Below are 16,020 nucleotides of genomic sequence, written 5' to 3'. Positions count from 1 at the left end.
TCTATGACAACATGTTTTCTCAAATGCCGTTTGAAATCACGTCCATAACATTTACATTTGTACATGATGATTATCTCATTTCAGGGTGCCAAAGACAAAAGACATTACATTATGTGGTAAATAGAGATAAATCCTAATGTTTAATCAACTCCAGAAGTCTGCGACAAAAACACAGCCTTTGCCACTACAGAGCTAAGTCAACTGAAACCATGTCTCAAAGTTGTGTTGCAGGATGGTAGTTGAAGCTTTTGTGTTAGTTTGTAGTTAAGTTTCCATACTTTGGACAAAAGGGAATGTGAAGCAAACAGGATGCAAGTTAGGAGTGTTCTTTCAAAAGAGTAATCAAAGGGATGTTTCCAGCAGCTTCTTTGTTCCTACGCCCAGCTCATCCAAACAGTGATGCAAGTTGGCCATCCTGTCAGGGTGCAGGTCTTCGTTGAACTTCTGCCTGATGAATGTGGCCATTTCCCCCACGACAGATTTTACTGAGGAGGTGATCACGTTCTTCAGCAGTTCTTGGTTGGTCTTCACTGCCATCCCCATCAGGAAACGCAAAAAGATGTCGTCTCTTCCATCTTCACAAAGCAGGCTTCGCTCCACAGCACACTTGAACAGGTCCAACAAACTGCCGTCTGCCATCTTAAACATTCGTGAAATCTTGTTTCCTTTCACTGGTGTTGTGAGGAGAACATTCTTCCCCTGGTTGGTGAAGGAGAGAAATACATAGAGCGCTGCCATGTACTCCTGCATGGTGGAGTGCATAAACATCTGGGCCCTTTCCATACTGAAGACATATCTTCCATTGTCAAACTCTGTGCAGATGCCACTGTTTTCGATTGCCTCTTCTTGGGTTATCCCACTATCAGACCAGAGCTTACGCTCCATCGCCCATATGCCTTTTTCAAGCATGGTGAAGGCCATCTTTCCCATTTTTATGAGGAAATCTTGTTCCTCATCTCGGGTGCGGGGTTTGGCTCTGGTGATGCGAATCTGCAAGTTCCTCAGTACGAGCTGCGTGTACACCTTGGTAATGGCTTTGGGCAGCTCTGCATGAGGGCCATGTTTTTTAAACTCACTTCGGAACTCTGTACGCAGCAGTGAGCAAAACACAGGCAGGTGACACATGATGTGCATGGTCTGGCAGGATTTCACATGGTTGATGACTTTTTCCGCTTGTGCTGGGTCTGCAAACATTTTCCTGAAGTACACGTCCTTCAGGTCATCATTGAATCCACGCACTTCTGTCGCTTTTCTCACAATTGATGGCGCTGGCAGGGCGCAATTCTTCAGTGGCCGTGTCGTGACCCACACCAGATTGTCGTGGTACATGGTTCCCCTGAGGAGGTTAACTATCACCGTATTGATGGGAGAGGTAGTACTGACCTCAACAGACAAGGTGCGGCCGAAGCAGAGCTCCACTGGGTACTCATCATAGCCATCAAAGATAAACATGAACTTTCCCTCGCCATCTATACTCTCTATAGACTTCAACTTCCGGGCTTCTGGGTAGAACCTGTACAACAACTCCAGGAAGCTGATCTCGATGTCGCGGATCTTGTACAGCTCTGTGAATGGCAGGGGAAACAGGAGGAAGATGTGTTCGTGGCTCCGCTCTTCGGCCCAATCGAGGATGAACTTCTGCACAAGCATAGACTTCCCTGACCCTGCTAACCCAACACTCACAAGAAGGGTGACCTGATGTTCCTCGCACATATCCATTCCAAAGATCATATCTTCTGTCATGGGTTTTTCTGGGTGACGGTTGCGCTCTAGCTTCTCTATTTTCCTGATCTCGTGGTCATAATTTGGCCCATGATTATTGGACAAGGTCAGGTGGACAGGACTGTAGACACTGTAAAAGGGCTTCGGCACTTCCTTTGGGTTCAAAGTCTCCTTTACAGTGGCATATCTGTGCTTTAGGGTGTTCCTTAGTGAAAAGCGTACTTCATCTGCACAAAAACAAAACAAAACATTTAAGTTAAAAAGGAAAAGCAAATCCTCCACAAAAGTGTGGAGGATTTGCCTCAGCAGAGCGGCTTATTCTTTAATAACCACTCAGCCGAGTTGGTTATTCCATACATAGACATTCTCACAGGTTGATAACGGTTGCCTGATTTACCGGGTCAAGTCCAAAATGTGAGCTTGTGCATCTGCAGTTTTTGCCATTTTTATGAGGGGAGATTGAACATTTTAAAATTTGCCGGGTTAATGTGGTAATTGTGGTTACCGTTTCCTCTGCTAAATAAATCGTATTGTATTGAATTATTAGTCAATGGTCTAATAATTAAGGTCATGTATGTACTAATAATCAAAGTCTTTGACTATTCAGTGAGTATATTCAGTGAGTAGTCTGAAAAAGAAATATTTCTGACTACACTACTGGGTCAGAAAATATGAATATGATTTTATTTCTAAATCCATGTACATTTTACAGTACATCTAACTGGAGCATATTAAAGAATTTAATATCAAATGCGAGTCCTTCAATACATTTATGAAGTCACCAGGGTATCTTGAGAACTGCCAGCAGCCGATTTCCCCAAAATATTAAAAATCTTCAAATCCCCATAGAGTACCCCAATGTCATCAATTATATGACATAGAGGAACCTGAACTCCATATTTGGGCATGCCTTACACAAAACTCCATCCTACATTACAATTGGCTTAAGGGTGGGAAGGCTGGCTGGCAACAGACATTAACAAATCAGTCAGCTCCATATATGGGCACAAAAGGGGGCATACGTCTATGGCCATAACGGACAAGGACTGTCCGACATCAGTATGGACCGACCGACATTACCAGTCCGACCATGTCCTTTATAAGCAGATCCGACTGAAATGCTGTTATGGTCATTCATTCTCAACTTCCGTTTTCTATTGTTAGTTAAACCTATGGTCTCATTCAGGGGTGTCGCACACACATTCTGGGCCCTAGGTACAAGGATTCACATTCACTGCGGTGTTCTTCATTAGATTGGGAATTTATTATTTTGTGCTTTAACAATTGAAAAACAGATCTGTGCCGCGCTGCGAGCTTGTAGATCTGCTATTTTTGAAAATCGTGAAAATTTGTGCAAGACTTTGAATATTTCAAATCCTTCTAAGGTTTAAAAAAAAAAAAAGAAAGAAAAAAAACATGTTTTTATGTCAGTGCTGCTCAAACCTTTTCATGTGAAGGACCACCAAAAATGATATGTATTTGGCCACGGACCTCCATCTCAAAATATTTTGTTCCAGGGCCCCCCCCCCTCCCCTCCCCCCCCAGAAGCAAAGTTTGAGTTACAAATGTTCGCTTTAAAAAATACACATATTCAAAGATTTGCACACATTTTCACTTTTCAAAAATTGCAGATCTACAAGCTTGCGGTGCGGCACTCGGTGTCACACTGTGAGCTTGTATATCTGCTATTTTTCATAGCTAAAGTATAAAATAATTAAGGCCCCTCCACCTTGGGCCCTAGTAACTCAGTCCCCCCCCCCCCCCCCCCCCCGTGACGTCCCTGGTCTCATTAGCAGGTGTCCTTTTAAAAGTCATAAGGTTTTCTGTTAAGTACTTGGTGTATACCACATACAGATGTAACTACCTTTTTTCTTTTAAGTGAATTACACCACACTGTGGAAGACTAGGCATGGAGGGGGAAACATTTGATCACTTCATGTGACAATCTGTCATTTTACTAAATGTCCAATAATACAGGTCATATGATTTAGATTACCTCTATACCAGGACATATATGTATTTTGGGAAGGTCTGCATTCACACAGTAAAATCCTCAGTGTTCATTGATAGTTAAACACTGAGGCATGATTTGCCATCATGTGAGAAATGCAATGACAACTATTTGTGATCATGTCTGTGTGGAATTTCCCTGTGCGCCTGCCACCTGCACCTGCTTAGTGGGTGTAGGGAATAGTTATACATTGTCAACTTTAACAGTGAGGTGTTGCTAGAGCCAATACCTGCTATCAAAAGGCAAATATGCAGATGACAAATGCTCACAGACTTTTAAAACCTTTTTTGTATTGACTGAATACTCTTATTAGTCAGTAATGTTAACAGCACAGGAGTACTGTTTAGACTATAGGGATAACACAAAAAGGTCCCAGGGACTCATTTCCATCAAAGCCCTTTGTATTCAATTCATCAATATAGCATAGAATATTAATACAGTGCATGTCATCAACAAATACAAACTATAAATAGAAATGATAAAAAGTAACAGCAGTGAATGACATCTCCTGAGAATTGAGAAATGTGTTCAAGTTAGGTCTAAAAGCAAAGCTTTATGGAAATAGTGGGCAGTTTGTTCTGGAGAAACTAAAATAAATGATGTACAGTGGATTGTTTTGCCTGATTAAAATTGTATGAGACGATTTTTTTCAGGAAATGAAGACAAACCTTTTTTAAAACAGCAATACTGCCTCAAAGTTGGTATTGTGACTTTATATATTGTCAGATACTTTTATGCATCATTATATTATCACCACTGTACCCAAATCCAGCTCTCAGAAAACACTACATAGATTAGAAATAGAATTATCGTTTTCATAATATTAGCATCAGTCAGTGCAAAGTTTGATAAACTGGTACATTGCATAGTTACTTTTAACAGGGGCTGCAATGGCTCAGGGGTAGAGAAACAGTCATTAGAACAAGGAGGGTACCCAGTTCGATCCCGGGCTCCACCAGAGTTCGTGTCGAAGAGTCCTTGACCAAGACTCTGAAACCGTAGTTGCTCCCAGTGAGCAGGTTGGTGCCTTGCATGGTATCCTCCGCCGCCATTGGTGTATCCTTCGCCATTGGTTTATGAATGCGTGTGTGTGAATGCACAATCTCTGTATAGCGCCTTGGATAAAAGCACTATACCAATGCACCATTTACAATTTAACAGACTACAGGGGGAAAGATGTGCCTTAGTTGTCTTGGAAATTATATGAATGCATTTTCGTTTCTATAATAATCTCTGCTACCCTCGCCCCAACACGTGGAACTCTGTTACCTTCCTCCCCGATTCATTCACTCACTCTCACAGACACACACACAAACAATTAAAATAAGCTCTTGGCCTTTCTTTTATTCTTTTGACAGAAACGTAAAAACATGTTTATGCATATGCAATTTATCAAAAAAAAATGTTTATGTCCATAAACATTTAAAAAACTGTACATTACCTAATTTCAGGGTGCCAAAGACAAAATACATAATTGGAAAATACCGAAACACAGATAATCAATTCCAACATGTCACCATTTTGCGAAGTGAACTTGACGTCAATTAAAATCAAGACAAACTACATTGATTTAAGAAAATGTATAGTTCATGTCACAACGTTGTGTAGCAGGATGATGGTTGGAGCTTTTGTGTAGTTCGTTTCCATACTTTGGTCAAAAAGGAACGTGAAGCAAACAGTTTCTTTCAAAAGAGTACTCAAAGGGTTGATGCCTGCTTTGTTCCAACGCCCAGCTCATCCAAACAGTGATGCAAGTTGGCCATCCTGTCAGGGTTCAGATCTCCCTTGTTCAACTTCTTCTTGATGAATTTGGCTATGTCCTCCACGAGAGATGTTTTTTCTGAAGAGGTCATCAGGTGCTTGAGCAGTTCTTGGTTGGTCTTCACTGCCATCCCCATCAGGAAACGCAAGAAGAGGTCGTCTCTTCCATCTTCACAAAGGAGGCTTCGTTCCACGGCACACTTGTACAGGTCTAACCAACTGCCCGGCTTAAACATCCGTGAAATCTTGTCTTTCAGGGCCGTTGTGAGGAGAACATTCTTCCCATGATTGCTGAAGGAGAGAAATGCATAGAGCGCAGCCATGTACTCCTGCATGCTAAAAGGGACAAAGGTCTGGGACCTTTCTACACTGAAGATATATCTTCCATTATCAAACTCTGTGCAGAGGCCGCTGGCTTCTACTGCCTCTTCATAGGTTATCCCACTGTCATCCCAGAATTGAGTATCCACTTCCCATTCGCCTTTTTCAACCATGCCGAAGGCTAGCTTTCCCATTTTCATGAGGAAATCTAGTTCCTCTTCTGGGGTGCGGGGTTTGGCTCTGGTGCTGCGACCGTCCAAGTTCCTCAGTAGGAGCCGTGTGTACACCTTCCAAGTTCCTCAGTAGGAGCCGTGTGTACACCTTGGTCAAGGTTCTGGGCAGCTCTGCATGTGGGCCATGTTTATCAAACTCCCTTTGGAACTCTGTACGCAGCAGTGCGCAAAAAACAGGCAGGTGACACATGATGTGCATGGTTTTTAAGGATTTCACATGGTTAATGACTTTTTCCGCTTGAGCTGGGTCATCAAACATTTTCCTGAAGTACACGTCCTTCAGGTCATCATTGAATCCTTGAATTTCAGTTGTTTTTGAAAACACTGATGGCGATGGCAGGTCGCAATTCTTCAGTGGGCGTGTAGTGACCCACACTAGATTGTTGCGGTACATCGATCCCCTGAGGAGGTTTACTACTATCTGGGACACGGGGCAGACATTAGTGCAATCAACAGTGTAGACGCGGCCAAAGGCGCACTCCACTGGGTACTCATCAAATCCATCAAAGATGAACAGGAACTTTCCCTCTCCATCTATACTATTTAATGCCTTCAACCTCCTGGCTTCTGGGTAGAACCTGTACAACAAATCCAGGAAGCTGATCTTTTCGTCAGGGATTTTGTATAGATCTTTGAAGGGCAGGGGAAACACGAAGTTGATGTGATCGTGGCTCCGCTCTTCGGCCCAATCGAGGATGAACTTCTGCACGGACATAGACTTCCCTGACCCTGGTGCTCCAATAGTCACGAGAAAGTTGACATTATGTTCCTCGATCATATCCATACGAAAGATCATACTTTGGTCCATCGGTTTTTCTGGGTGGGTATTTTTCTCTATCCTCGCTATTTTCCTTATCTCATGTTCATAGCATGGCCCATGATTATGTGATAAGGTCATGTGGACAGGACTGTAGACACTGTGAAAGGGCTTCTGCACTTGTTCCAAAGGCTCCTTTACACTGGCATAGTTCTGCTTTAGTGTGTTCCTTAGTGCAAAGCGTACTTCATCTGCACAAAACAAAACAAAACCCAAAACCTTTAAGTGAAACACCCTTTTACACCCTTTTACAGTACAAAGTATTTTGGGGTGTTTGTTCTTTGGATGATCAACTCCGAGCCATGCAGTTAAGACAAATGCATTCTGCAGAAACAGTGTGGAGGTTTTTCCTCTGCAGAGCGCGGAGTTGATGATTCCATACATGGCAGTTCTCATGGGGTTGACACTAACGGTTACCAGATTTACTGGGTCAAGTTGAGTTTGCGCTTTCTGGTTGCCTGCATGAGCAGGGTTTTTCTTCTTTTAGTGGTGTTTTCTTCTTTTTTGAGTGTCATGATAGTGGTGTAAGTAAAACATTCCCTTAATAATAATAATAATTATTAAAAAACATGGGGAGGTAGATTTTAATTCCCCAAAAAAGAAGTGTCATTCACTGCCGCTGTTTTACCCATTTCTTCTTTGTTGTACATAGTTATTTGTTGATGGTGTATTATGTATGTTGATGAATTGAATACATAGGACCACAATGGAAACATGTCCCCAGGACATTTTTGTGTTATCCTTTTCAGGGGTTGACACCAGCAGTTGCCCGACTGCCCGCGACAGTTAAATAAAACCTTCGGGCAGGTGGAGTTTGAGTCTTTAGTTCTCTATAAATTCAACACGAGGCATCTGTCTTAAAGGGATAGTTCACCCCAAAGAAGCTCACACACACAGCTATCTACAACTCACTCAGTTAATTCAAGCCTTCTTTCCCAGTAGAACAATTTGTGTCTATTTAACTCTACGGGCCGGCGTGTGCGTGACATGAGCTCATCAAAACCCTTGACCGTCAGTGGACTTCAAAATAAGTTTACTTTGTCAAGTTATGGGAAAATAAGTGTCTTCTGGTGTATGGAATGTAAAATAAGATCACTTTTGACCTATAATGTGCCGTTTTCACTTACAAAATACAAAGTGTGAACCCATAGTCATATTCATAGCTATTTGGATATTTGGCAAACATATTGAGGTAAGACTTTTTTTTTATTGCACAGCCCCAGAATTCGCAAGTACAAAGTAAAAAAGAAGGGTTCAATTGAAACGGTCTTTACATTTTTATAATTTTATAATGGATGATTTACTTTTCAGGCAAGTGCCTCTGAGACCTTAGTGTCAACCCCTGAGTCTCCCTGCTGTTTACATTTCTGACTAAGAAAGTATTCAATACAAAAAATGTAAATTAAGGGATGTTCATACAAGACGTTACCAGGTGGATACTTACTCCTTAAGATCCTCTCCTCAAGATGCTCGACCAGCTTTTTCTTTCCCAGTAGCTTGAGAATGTACTTGGTGAGCTGTATCGTCACTTCAACGTCGTAACACTCCAGCAGCTTGTCGACCAGGTCAATCATGTCCAAGTGCTGGGGTGAAATGCTCCAGGACTCTGGATACCGATTCCACAGGGTCTCTCTGAAGTACGTCAGTTCAGTTTCTGTCAACTTTTTCAAGATTTCACAGACCACCTAATTTTGAAAGTAAACCAAAGAAAACTTTCATAAGTTGGGCAAAGTTTCTAATGGCCTTTACTGTGACGAATATAAATAAATAAATACAATATTGAGATGAGCCCACAAATACACACCAACCTTGAAAGTGAACCCTACAGTCAGGGAAGGGTGCTTAACCACATTTGGGTCTTTGATGAGCTCTGGTCTTGCAGGAGGTAATGAGATGGTGTCATCTTTGGTTCCAACTCTGGTGGCATTGGTGAAATTTGAACATGATGCAGTCAGTAAACAGACAGTTGTACACAGTAGGATCCCGTGTTAATTTCACTTGACTGAGAAGGTATATCTTTATAGAGGATTTTACTTAGAATACACATGCAACTGAATTATCTTACTTGCGTGTTCTTTTTTCACAATCATCACTGTCGTAGGAGTAGCAGCTTGAGAATGAGTCCGTTCTCTCTAGGCGGACACTGTCAGACAGGAATCACAAAGCACTCAGTTGAATACAAATTTAAAAGTGACTTCAACATGCATGATGATACATTTTAAAATTACTTTTATGTTTTATGGTAACAAATGAGCTCAGTCACTGTATGTACTGACTACATGTTGTGGCACTTTTTGTTTTGTTTTGTTTTCTTTAGACTCGTACCTTGTGGAGCTTCTGTCTTTATCGTCCATTCCAACAGACTGATGACCACTATCGCTCCCCATTGAAGAGTAACTCAAAACTGGAGATGCAGCTCTTTCAACAGTTTGCCTATGACAAATGGGGAAATGTTATTTTCCACAACACACATTTAGTAAAGCATAACCCCAGCCATCAAAGAACTTTCTTTATAGTAAATTGATATATTGTAAATATATATTTCCTTGCGCAAACACACACACAGCAAGTATAATTATTTTAAACTGGCCTGGGCTTATATGGATATAATGTTTTTGTGTCAAAGGACCTACACTACAGACATACATTCTGTTACAACATAGACCAGTGTTCAAACCTTTTAGCCCCATACCCAAAAGAGAAATTTTATGTCTCCCCAGGACCAAAACAAGTGAAAATCTACAAGTTCAAAGTTGTGAGCTTGTAGATCGTCATTTTCACTTCCGCTTAAAAGGTGTCATGTCACCAGCAAAAATGTACATTGTGATACAGTAGGTCACGTGCTTTCAATAAAAACAGTCTGAAAACATGGCGGGATGTATATCACAGATGGATTGACGTTTGCTCTGAATTCACCGCTATGGAATGAGGAAGTAACCTCAACATAAATTGTCTTTTAATAGTAAATGCAATATAAAATATATTTACCCGTTCAGATATCTTAGTTACATCAATATAATTCATGTGTAATAGTTTGTTTATGCTTATTTGTTGAAATAATGAAAATCGCTATGGACTGGGTCCCGGCCGTCTATGACACTGAATTCTGCCCGTCCCCACGAGCAATAAATAAGCAAAGCAAATTATTTGATTTCAATAAATGAGCATAAACAAACTACGTGACATTAACACATTGGCCGCCATTTTAACATTGACTGTATGGCTCTCCTGCCATTTTGTTTAATAAAAAAAATTATATATTTTTTTTATATTGACATTTTTCCTAAATTCTGTATTTTTTCGACGATGTCATACAGTACCCGAAATGAAACAGGACAACCTCTAGTCTCACCAAAAAATAAAATAAATAAATAAAAAGCTTTTTTTTCTATAGTTGCAGCCATCTCAAAATAGCCATTTTTGACCAAAATCCAGCTATAATTGAAAAAACTGGAGATATTGACCTTTTTGTGATCGATCGCTTTTCAAGTGGATAACTCACTTGATATTTGTCTTTATGGCTTCAGGCATTATCAGATAAGTGTACTAATGTAATTATGTAATAGGATTATTATTTTTTTTTAATTTTCTGTTTAGAAAAATGCAGAGAAACATGTTTTTATTGGCTATGTCTGACCATACACTCAGCAATTTCACATACTATATTGCTGTATAATGTGAGTATTTATGTGAGCCCCCACTTGGGGGCGCTTTCTCTCTGTCTCTATGTGTCTCGGATGGATTTTGATCTCTACAGGTGCACACACACAAATAGACATCAAAGGGGGCATGAGTCTTTTTTCTAACATATATTTTTTCGAAAATAGCAGATCTACAAGCTCTACAAGCTCAACACATCGCTCTGTGACACATTGAGAGCTTGTAGAGCTTGTAGATCTGCTATTTTCACATTCTAGGACATAGTTAGAAAAATGTCTCCCCCTGCCCCTAAAAAATCCTCTGCACTGCCCTGCTAAACAGAGCTCTGGTGCGCTCTTTGCTAACGAGGCAAGTTGATCTCTGTTGCGCGTCTTTTGAGGCTTCATCACAGTAGTTGTTTGTTTGGTGGTCCACGGACCCACTGGTTCCCTGAGAAGTGTTGGCTGGAGACCAGGGTAGTGAGAGGACGGGGACCCCCTTCGTGATCGCCAGGGACCACTTCATTTGTCTCTGACAACTGGATGTCGTGTGAACTTATGTAACAAATGATCGATTGATTTTATAACTTATGTAACAGTTGATTGTCGTGTTCCCACTGCTCTGCCTCTGCGGAGCGAAGCGTTGGGCCCGCGGACCCCCTATTGGTAGAAAGGCGACCAGGGACCCCCCTTTGCAAAGGACTGCTTGCGTGTGGACTAACATACCATTACAAAGAATATAATATTATAGCCTGGATATATTGGATATATGGACCTTGGTGTGGATTCTAATCAACGATCATCATTCTCAGGTATGTTTTAGAAGCAATTATATGGCTTTGGCGATATTTTTTTTGTGTCTTGAGAGAGAGAGAGGCAGATCTCTGATAGCACTATTTCTTTATGGGACTGTGTGCTGCTGATCAGGGGGACCACTGGTGGTCCGTGACGTGGACCAGCCAGCTAAGAGATGTACACACACACACACACACACACACACACACACACACACACACACACACACACACACACACACACACACACACACACACACACACACACACACACACACACACACACACACACACACACACACACACACACACACACACACACAGCTGTTCTAACACTTTTTTTTCTTCTCTTTTTTTCCCGGCTGCCAGCCTTGAGTGCTCAAATGCGTCACTTTGCCAGTTCACTGTGCGTTATGGGGAGATTTATACATTTGTATTGCAATTTATACATTATTACAGTCTTTTTTTCAAACACACTTACTTTGATGTGTGATATTTTTGGTTCCACTTTAAGACAGAAGGCTCAAAATTTGTCACAAGCTGTGGAAGTGTGTAATTAAACATTACATTATATAAAAGCAAATTCTCGGGACTATCGGGCCTGGCGGGGAACGACATAGGGATTTTCTCGGGACTATCGGGGGAGGCGGGGAATGAGTTAACAATGTTCATATAACCAAGATATTTGAGAGGTAATATAACTTTTTATGCACAAATTTAGTAATAAGCCATTTTCATGTATGGTCATTTCCTGGTTTTTATGGTGGGGGCAAGGGGAGACGGGCCGGCCGACAGACAGTAGGCCTAATAGTACAGTGTCTCTGTGATGCTAATCAGATAGCCTGGTTATACCTTATCTGCGGTTAATATGTCCATTCTCTCTGAAGTTATTTCCCTGTCTCGTTGTTGTTTTTCTATAGTTTTTCTACTGGATAAAAATCACTGCTGTGGTGGCTCAGTGGTAACAGTTTCGTCAAACCTTAAATTACACCAGTGGTTCTCAACATTTTCATGTCAAGGAACACCAAATTGATAAGTATGGCAGCAGAATCCCATTTGTAAAGAGTTTGTGCCCGGGACCCCTTACAAGCTCACAACGCTAGTTCCAGGGTATCCCCTGCTAAATGGGGAACAGTTAAACAGTTATGCCCTATTTTATATTTTGCCTATTAAAAATAGATCTCTCATGGGTTGTAGAATGTAGATCGGCTATAATTTAGACATTACGACTCCATCAAGACCTGCCAAAATATATTTTAGTCGACCAAATCAACTGTACATTTAGTCGACTAATATCTTATGATATGTAGTCAACTAAAACTACAGTAAAACCTTTCAGATTAACAAAAATGTGACTAAAACTTCATTTTATTCAAAAGACTGACTAAAACTAAATCATAATTTGCTGTCAAAATTAACACTGCTTTGAGGCTAGTGTTTAGCAACAATGTCTCCCCAGTCCCCACCCACCAGTGACTGGTATCCATAGGTGCAAGGTCCAGAGAAGGTCTCCTCTCAGGGATATAGTAGATCTCATCCTCCTCCTCATCATTCTCAGCAGCACCGGTCCCTTCTTCCAGAAAGGAGATCCTGTCCGAGTGTGTGGAACTCATTTCTACTTCACCCTCCTCCATGGTTGTGGACGTAGCGTCAAGGAGTCAGACACTATGGAATGAGGAAATGCCTACAGCAAGGAACAAATGTTGCAAAAACTTTAGGCACATTTTATTTTAAAAAAAAACAACACTATAGGAATCTGCTAATGTAGATATTTTCATTTAGCTATTATACGTTTACACAACTTCCAAGTATTACATTTTCTATTAAAGTGGAGACTTAAGCAACTCCTTGCAACAAAACAGTTTAAAGGTCATTGCAAATGCCTTTGGGGGGGATAATGGCTGCAAGTAGTTGCATGTTGCAAGGCGAATCATGGGTGTGGTTTGGTATTTAGGCCTACTCTGTAATGTAGCCTACACATGAAATGAAGTACCGTGACCTATGTATATTCACATCATGTATACTTTCTTAAATTTAAGACAAGATATTTTAAAAATATTTTATTTTTTTAGCATTTTGGACAAAATAGCCAATTTTCCATCGAACTGCACAGATGTCCCAGTGCCCACCTGACCAGTATCCTACAAAGGTCATAAATGTAGAACACAGACTTGAGAAATATTTGAACAGGCTTCAAATTGGGTTAATGGGGTACTGAAAAAATGTGGGTACCCCAAAAGCTTTATTCTGGTCTTTATCCTTTAAGTTGGCCTTGTATCAGTGAACTGTCCTGTACCTTTTCCTTATATCTGGTCCATCGCGTCACCTCCCGCATCGCTCCCGGTGACGCTCTGACAGACCCGTCGGGAAACGGCTGGACTCGAGATTGTCGGCCCCTCCGAGCGCTCAATACCAGTCAAAATAAACAAAACCGTTTCACTACTCACCAAACCAAAGGTCGTTTTGCGCTGTTGAAAGTCTATTCTCCGCGGTGGTGAACCCCTAAGCACCCCACCTACTCTGTAAAATACATTATTTTTGTCAAGAAAAAAAACGCACCCACCTCGAGCCACCTAGCGGCCACCACAGATACAATGGTTCACAACCCGGAAATAAGCGGCGGTCGAGTTGGATGCACTTTATTTCATGACAAAAATAATGTATTTTACAGAGTAGGTGGGGTGCTGAGGGGTTCACCACCGCGGAGAATAGACTTTCAACAGCGCAAAACGACCTTTGGTTTGGTGAGTAGTGAAACGGTTTTGTTTATTTTGACTGGTATTGAGCGCTCGGAGGGGCCGACAATCTCGAGTCCAGCCGTTTCCCGACGGGTCTGTCAGAGCGTCACCGGGAGCGATGCGGGAGGTGACGCGATGGACCAGAGCTACCTTTTCCTATGCAAGCCTATAAAGTAATCAACCAATATCTCTTCGATAAAACTTCATCTGTTCATGTCTTCTTCAATCAGTGTATGGTTTTATTATTTCATATTTAGGTCAAGCTCTGGTAGGTCTACCAACTTTTCATCTACCCACATATAAGCATTTAAATGTTAGAAATAGTATACAAATAGTTTGATTGTTTTATGGGTTTTATGATTAGTTTAGCTACAAACGGCGGGCTTTGTCCAACGGTTGACGTGTTTCAACTGGTCCGTTTCCGTATTTCTTCAGCGTGCAGAATGCGGAAATACTGAGCACATAAAAGACGGATTGAAACTCAACTCATAAATCGTTAAAATTTGATCACATGAGATCAGCTTTCTCGCAACACTGACTGCACGCAAACACGCACGCATGACTATTGTTAACATGCAAAGTGTAGGCCTAATTATTTTGCGATTTAATAGCACATTTGTTGTGATAATCTTTCAGTTCTTAGCATTCCAAGGTGTGCTCACTAGCGAGCAGTGGCGGAAACTGGAAAGTGAAAGTAACATACAAAGTACATTTACTGTCTTAAATACTGTACTCAAGTGCGCCTGCAGGAGGGAAAAGGTCGGAGGAGGACTTTTGCAGTATTAAATTGATACTTTTACTTCAGTAAAACATTTGAGTCGTTTTTTTCCAAAACTGCTAGCGAGCCTGGCTCTTCAGTAGACTATAACGTAGAACCTTACACATTACACCCCACTCCACATCCACAACAACAGAACGATGCATACCAGCTTGCATGCATGCATAGGATAGGCATAAATCCTACATAATTATTAAAATAAATGTGTTAAAAGTTACCCAAATAGGCCTCGTCGTTGCGGAGCCTCGTCGTCAACGTCGTCGACAAACTTTCTTCTTCCAGTTTCAAGTCTGTTCTGTTCTGTTTCAGACAGTTCCTCTTCTGCTCAAGACAAGTCGTGACGAAACGAAACAAGAAACTCCCTTATTTTGGGGGGCGGGACGTTTGCTGTGTGCATGTACTGCCACCAAGTGGACTGGAACATGAATGCTCAAATTATTATACATGAATAAAATTAAAACATAAAGGTTTAGTTATTAAGTGCCTGTGTTGTGTTACTGACAGCCTAGCACTAGGCTATGAGACAATTAGCTGATACACAAAACAGAAATATAGGTCTACTCATAAATGTGGAAAACCACAGGCATGCTGGGAGTGTGTGTGTGTGTGTGTGTGTGTGTGTGTGTGTGTGTGTGTGTGTGTGTGCGTGTGCGTGTGCGTGTGCGTGTGCGTGCGCCTATAGTCTGCTTACATACACACATTCATTCAGTGTAGGGTATAGCTATCCAGGGAATAATCATGGCTTTATAATTCCTTGCTTTATCCTCCTATATGCTTAATCATGCCCTGGGATGGTAATAGGGTTGAGATCCCCCAAAATCAAGGTAAACTGGTTGCAGGGATGGATTAAGACTCGGAGGCCCTGCATGGCCCACTTATCCTTTAGGGTCCCCTCGCATCCCGACCCTACGAGTTCCAGTCTGGCTTCAGAGAGTCCCATTCCACAGACACATGCCTCATCTATTTGAATGATTACATCAAACGTGAAATTCACGATGGCAAATATTGTGGCATGGTCATGCTGGACCTCCAGAAGGCATTTGACACCGTCGATCATTCTATTCTGATCGAAAAACTCAAAGCTATTGGTCTTGATAGCACAGCAGTGAGATGGATGCACTCTTACTTGGTGGGGAGGGAACAGATGGTGGAAGTCAACGGAACCCTGTCCCCCCCCCTCCCAGTAAACTGTGGAGTACCTCAAGGG

The 16,020-nt window shown here is 41.5% G+C and overlaps 1 protein-coding gene across 2 annotated transcripts; it reads right to left on the bottom strand.

The window, feature by feature from the left end:
* Positions 1-56: 56 nt before the first annotated feature.
* On the bottom strand, positions 57-15,113 carry nlrc3l1 (NLR family, CARD domain containing 3-like 1). 2 transcript variants are annotated; one of them, XM_080748474.1, is made up of 8 exons: positions 15,032-15,113; positions 12,768-12,981; positions 9,191-9,298; positions 8,931-9,008; positions 8,674-8,782; positions 8,310-8,550; positions 6,137-7,056; positions 5,134-6,102 (listed from the first exon to the last, which is right to left on the bottom strand). In XM_080748474.1, exons 2-8 carry the CDS (start codon positions 12,929-12,931, stop codon positions 5,431-5,433), a joined length of 2,292 nt encoding a protein of 763 aa, XP_080604600.1. In that variant the 5' UTR covers positions 12,932-12,981; positions 15,032-15,113; the 3' UTR covers positions 5,134-5,430. The 2 variants fall into 2 exon arrangements, with proteins under 2 accessions (XP_080604599.1, XP_080604600.1); XM_080748473.1 differs by lacking the exons at positions 5,134-6,102; positions 6,137-7,056 and adding an exon at positions 57-1,949.
* Between the last annotated feature and the right edge of the window lie 907 nt (positions 15,114-16,020).

The sequence above is a fragment of the Nannobrachium achirus genome (genome assembly GCF_963921795.1).
Source record: "Nannobrachium achirus genome assembly, chromosome: 19".
NCBI classification, from domain to species: Eukaryota; Metazoa; Chordata; class Actinopteri; order Myctophiformes; family Myctophidae; genus Nannobrachium; species Nannobrachium achirus.
Note: the sequence above shows the minus strand (reverse complement) of the source record. Positions and strands in the feature narration are given on the sequence as shown.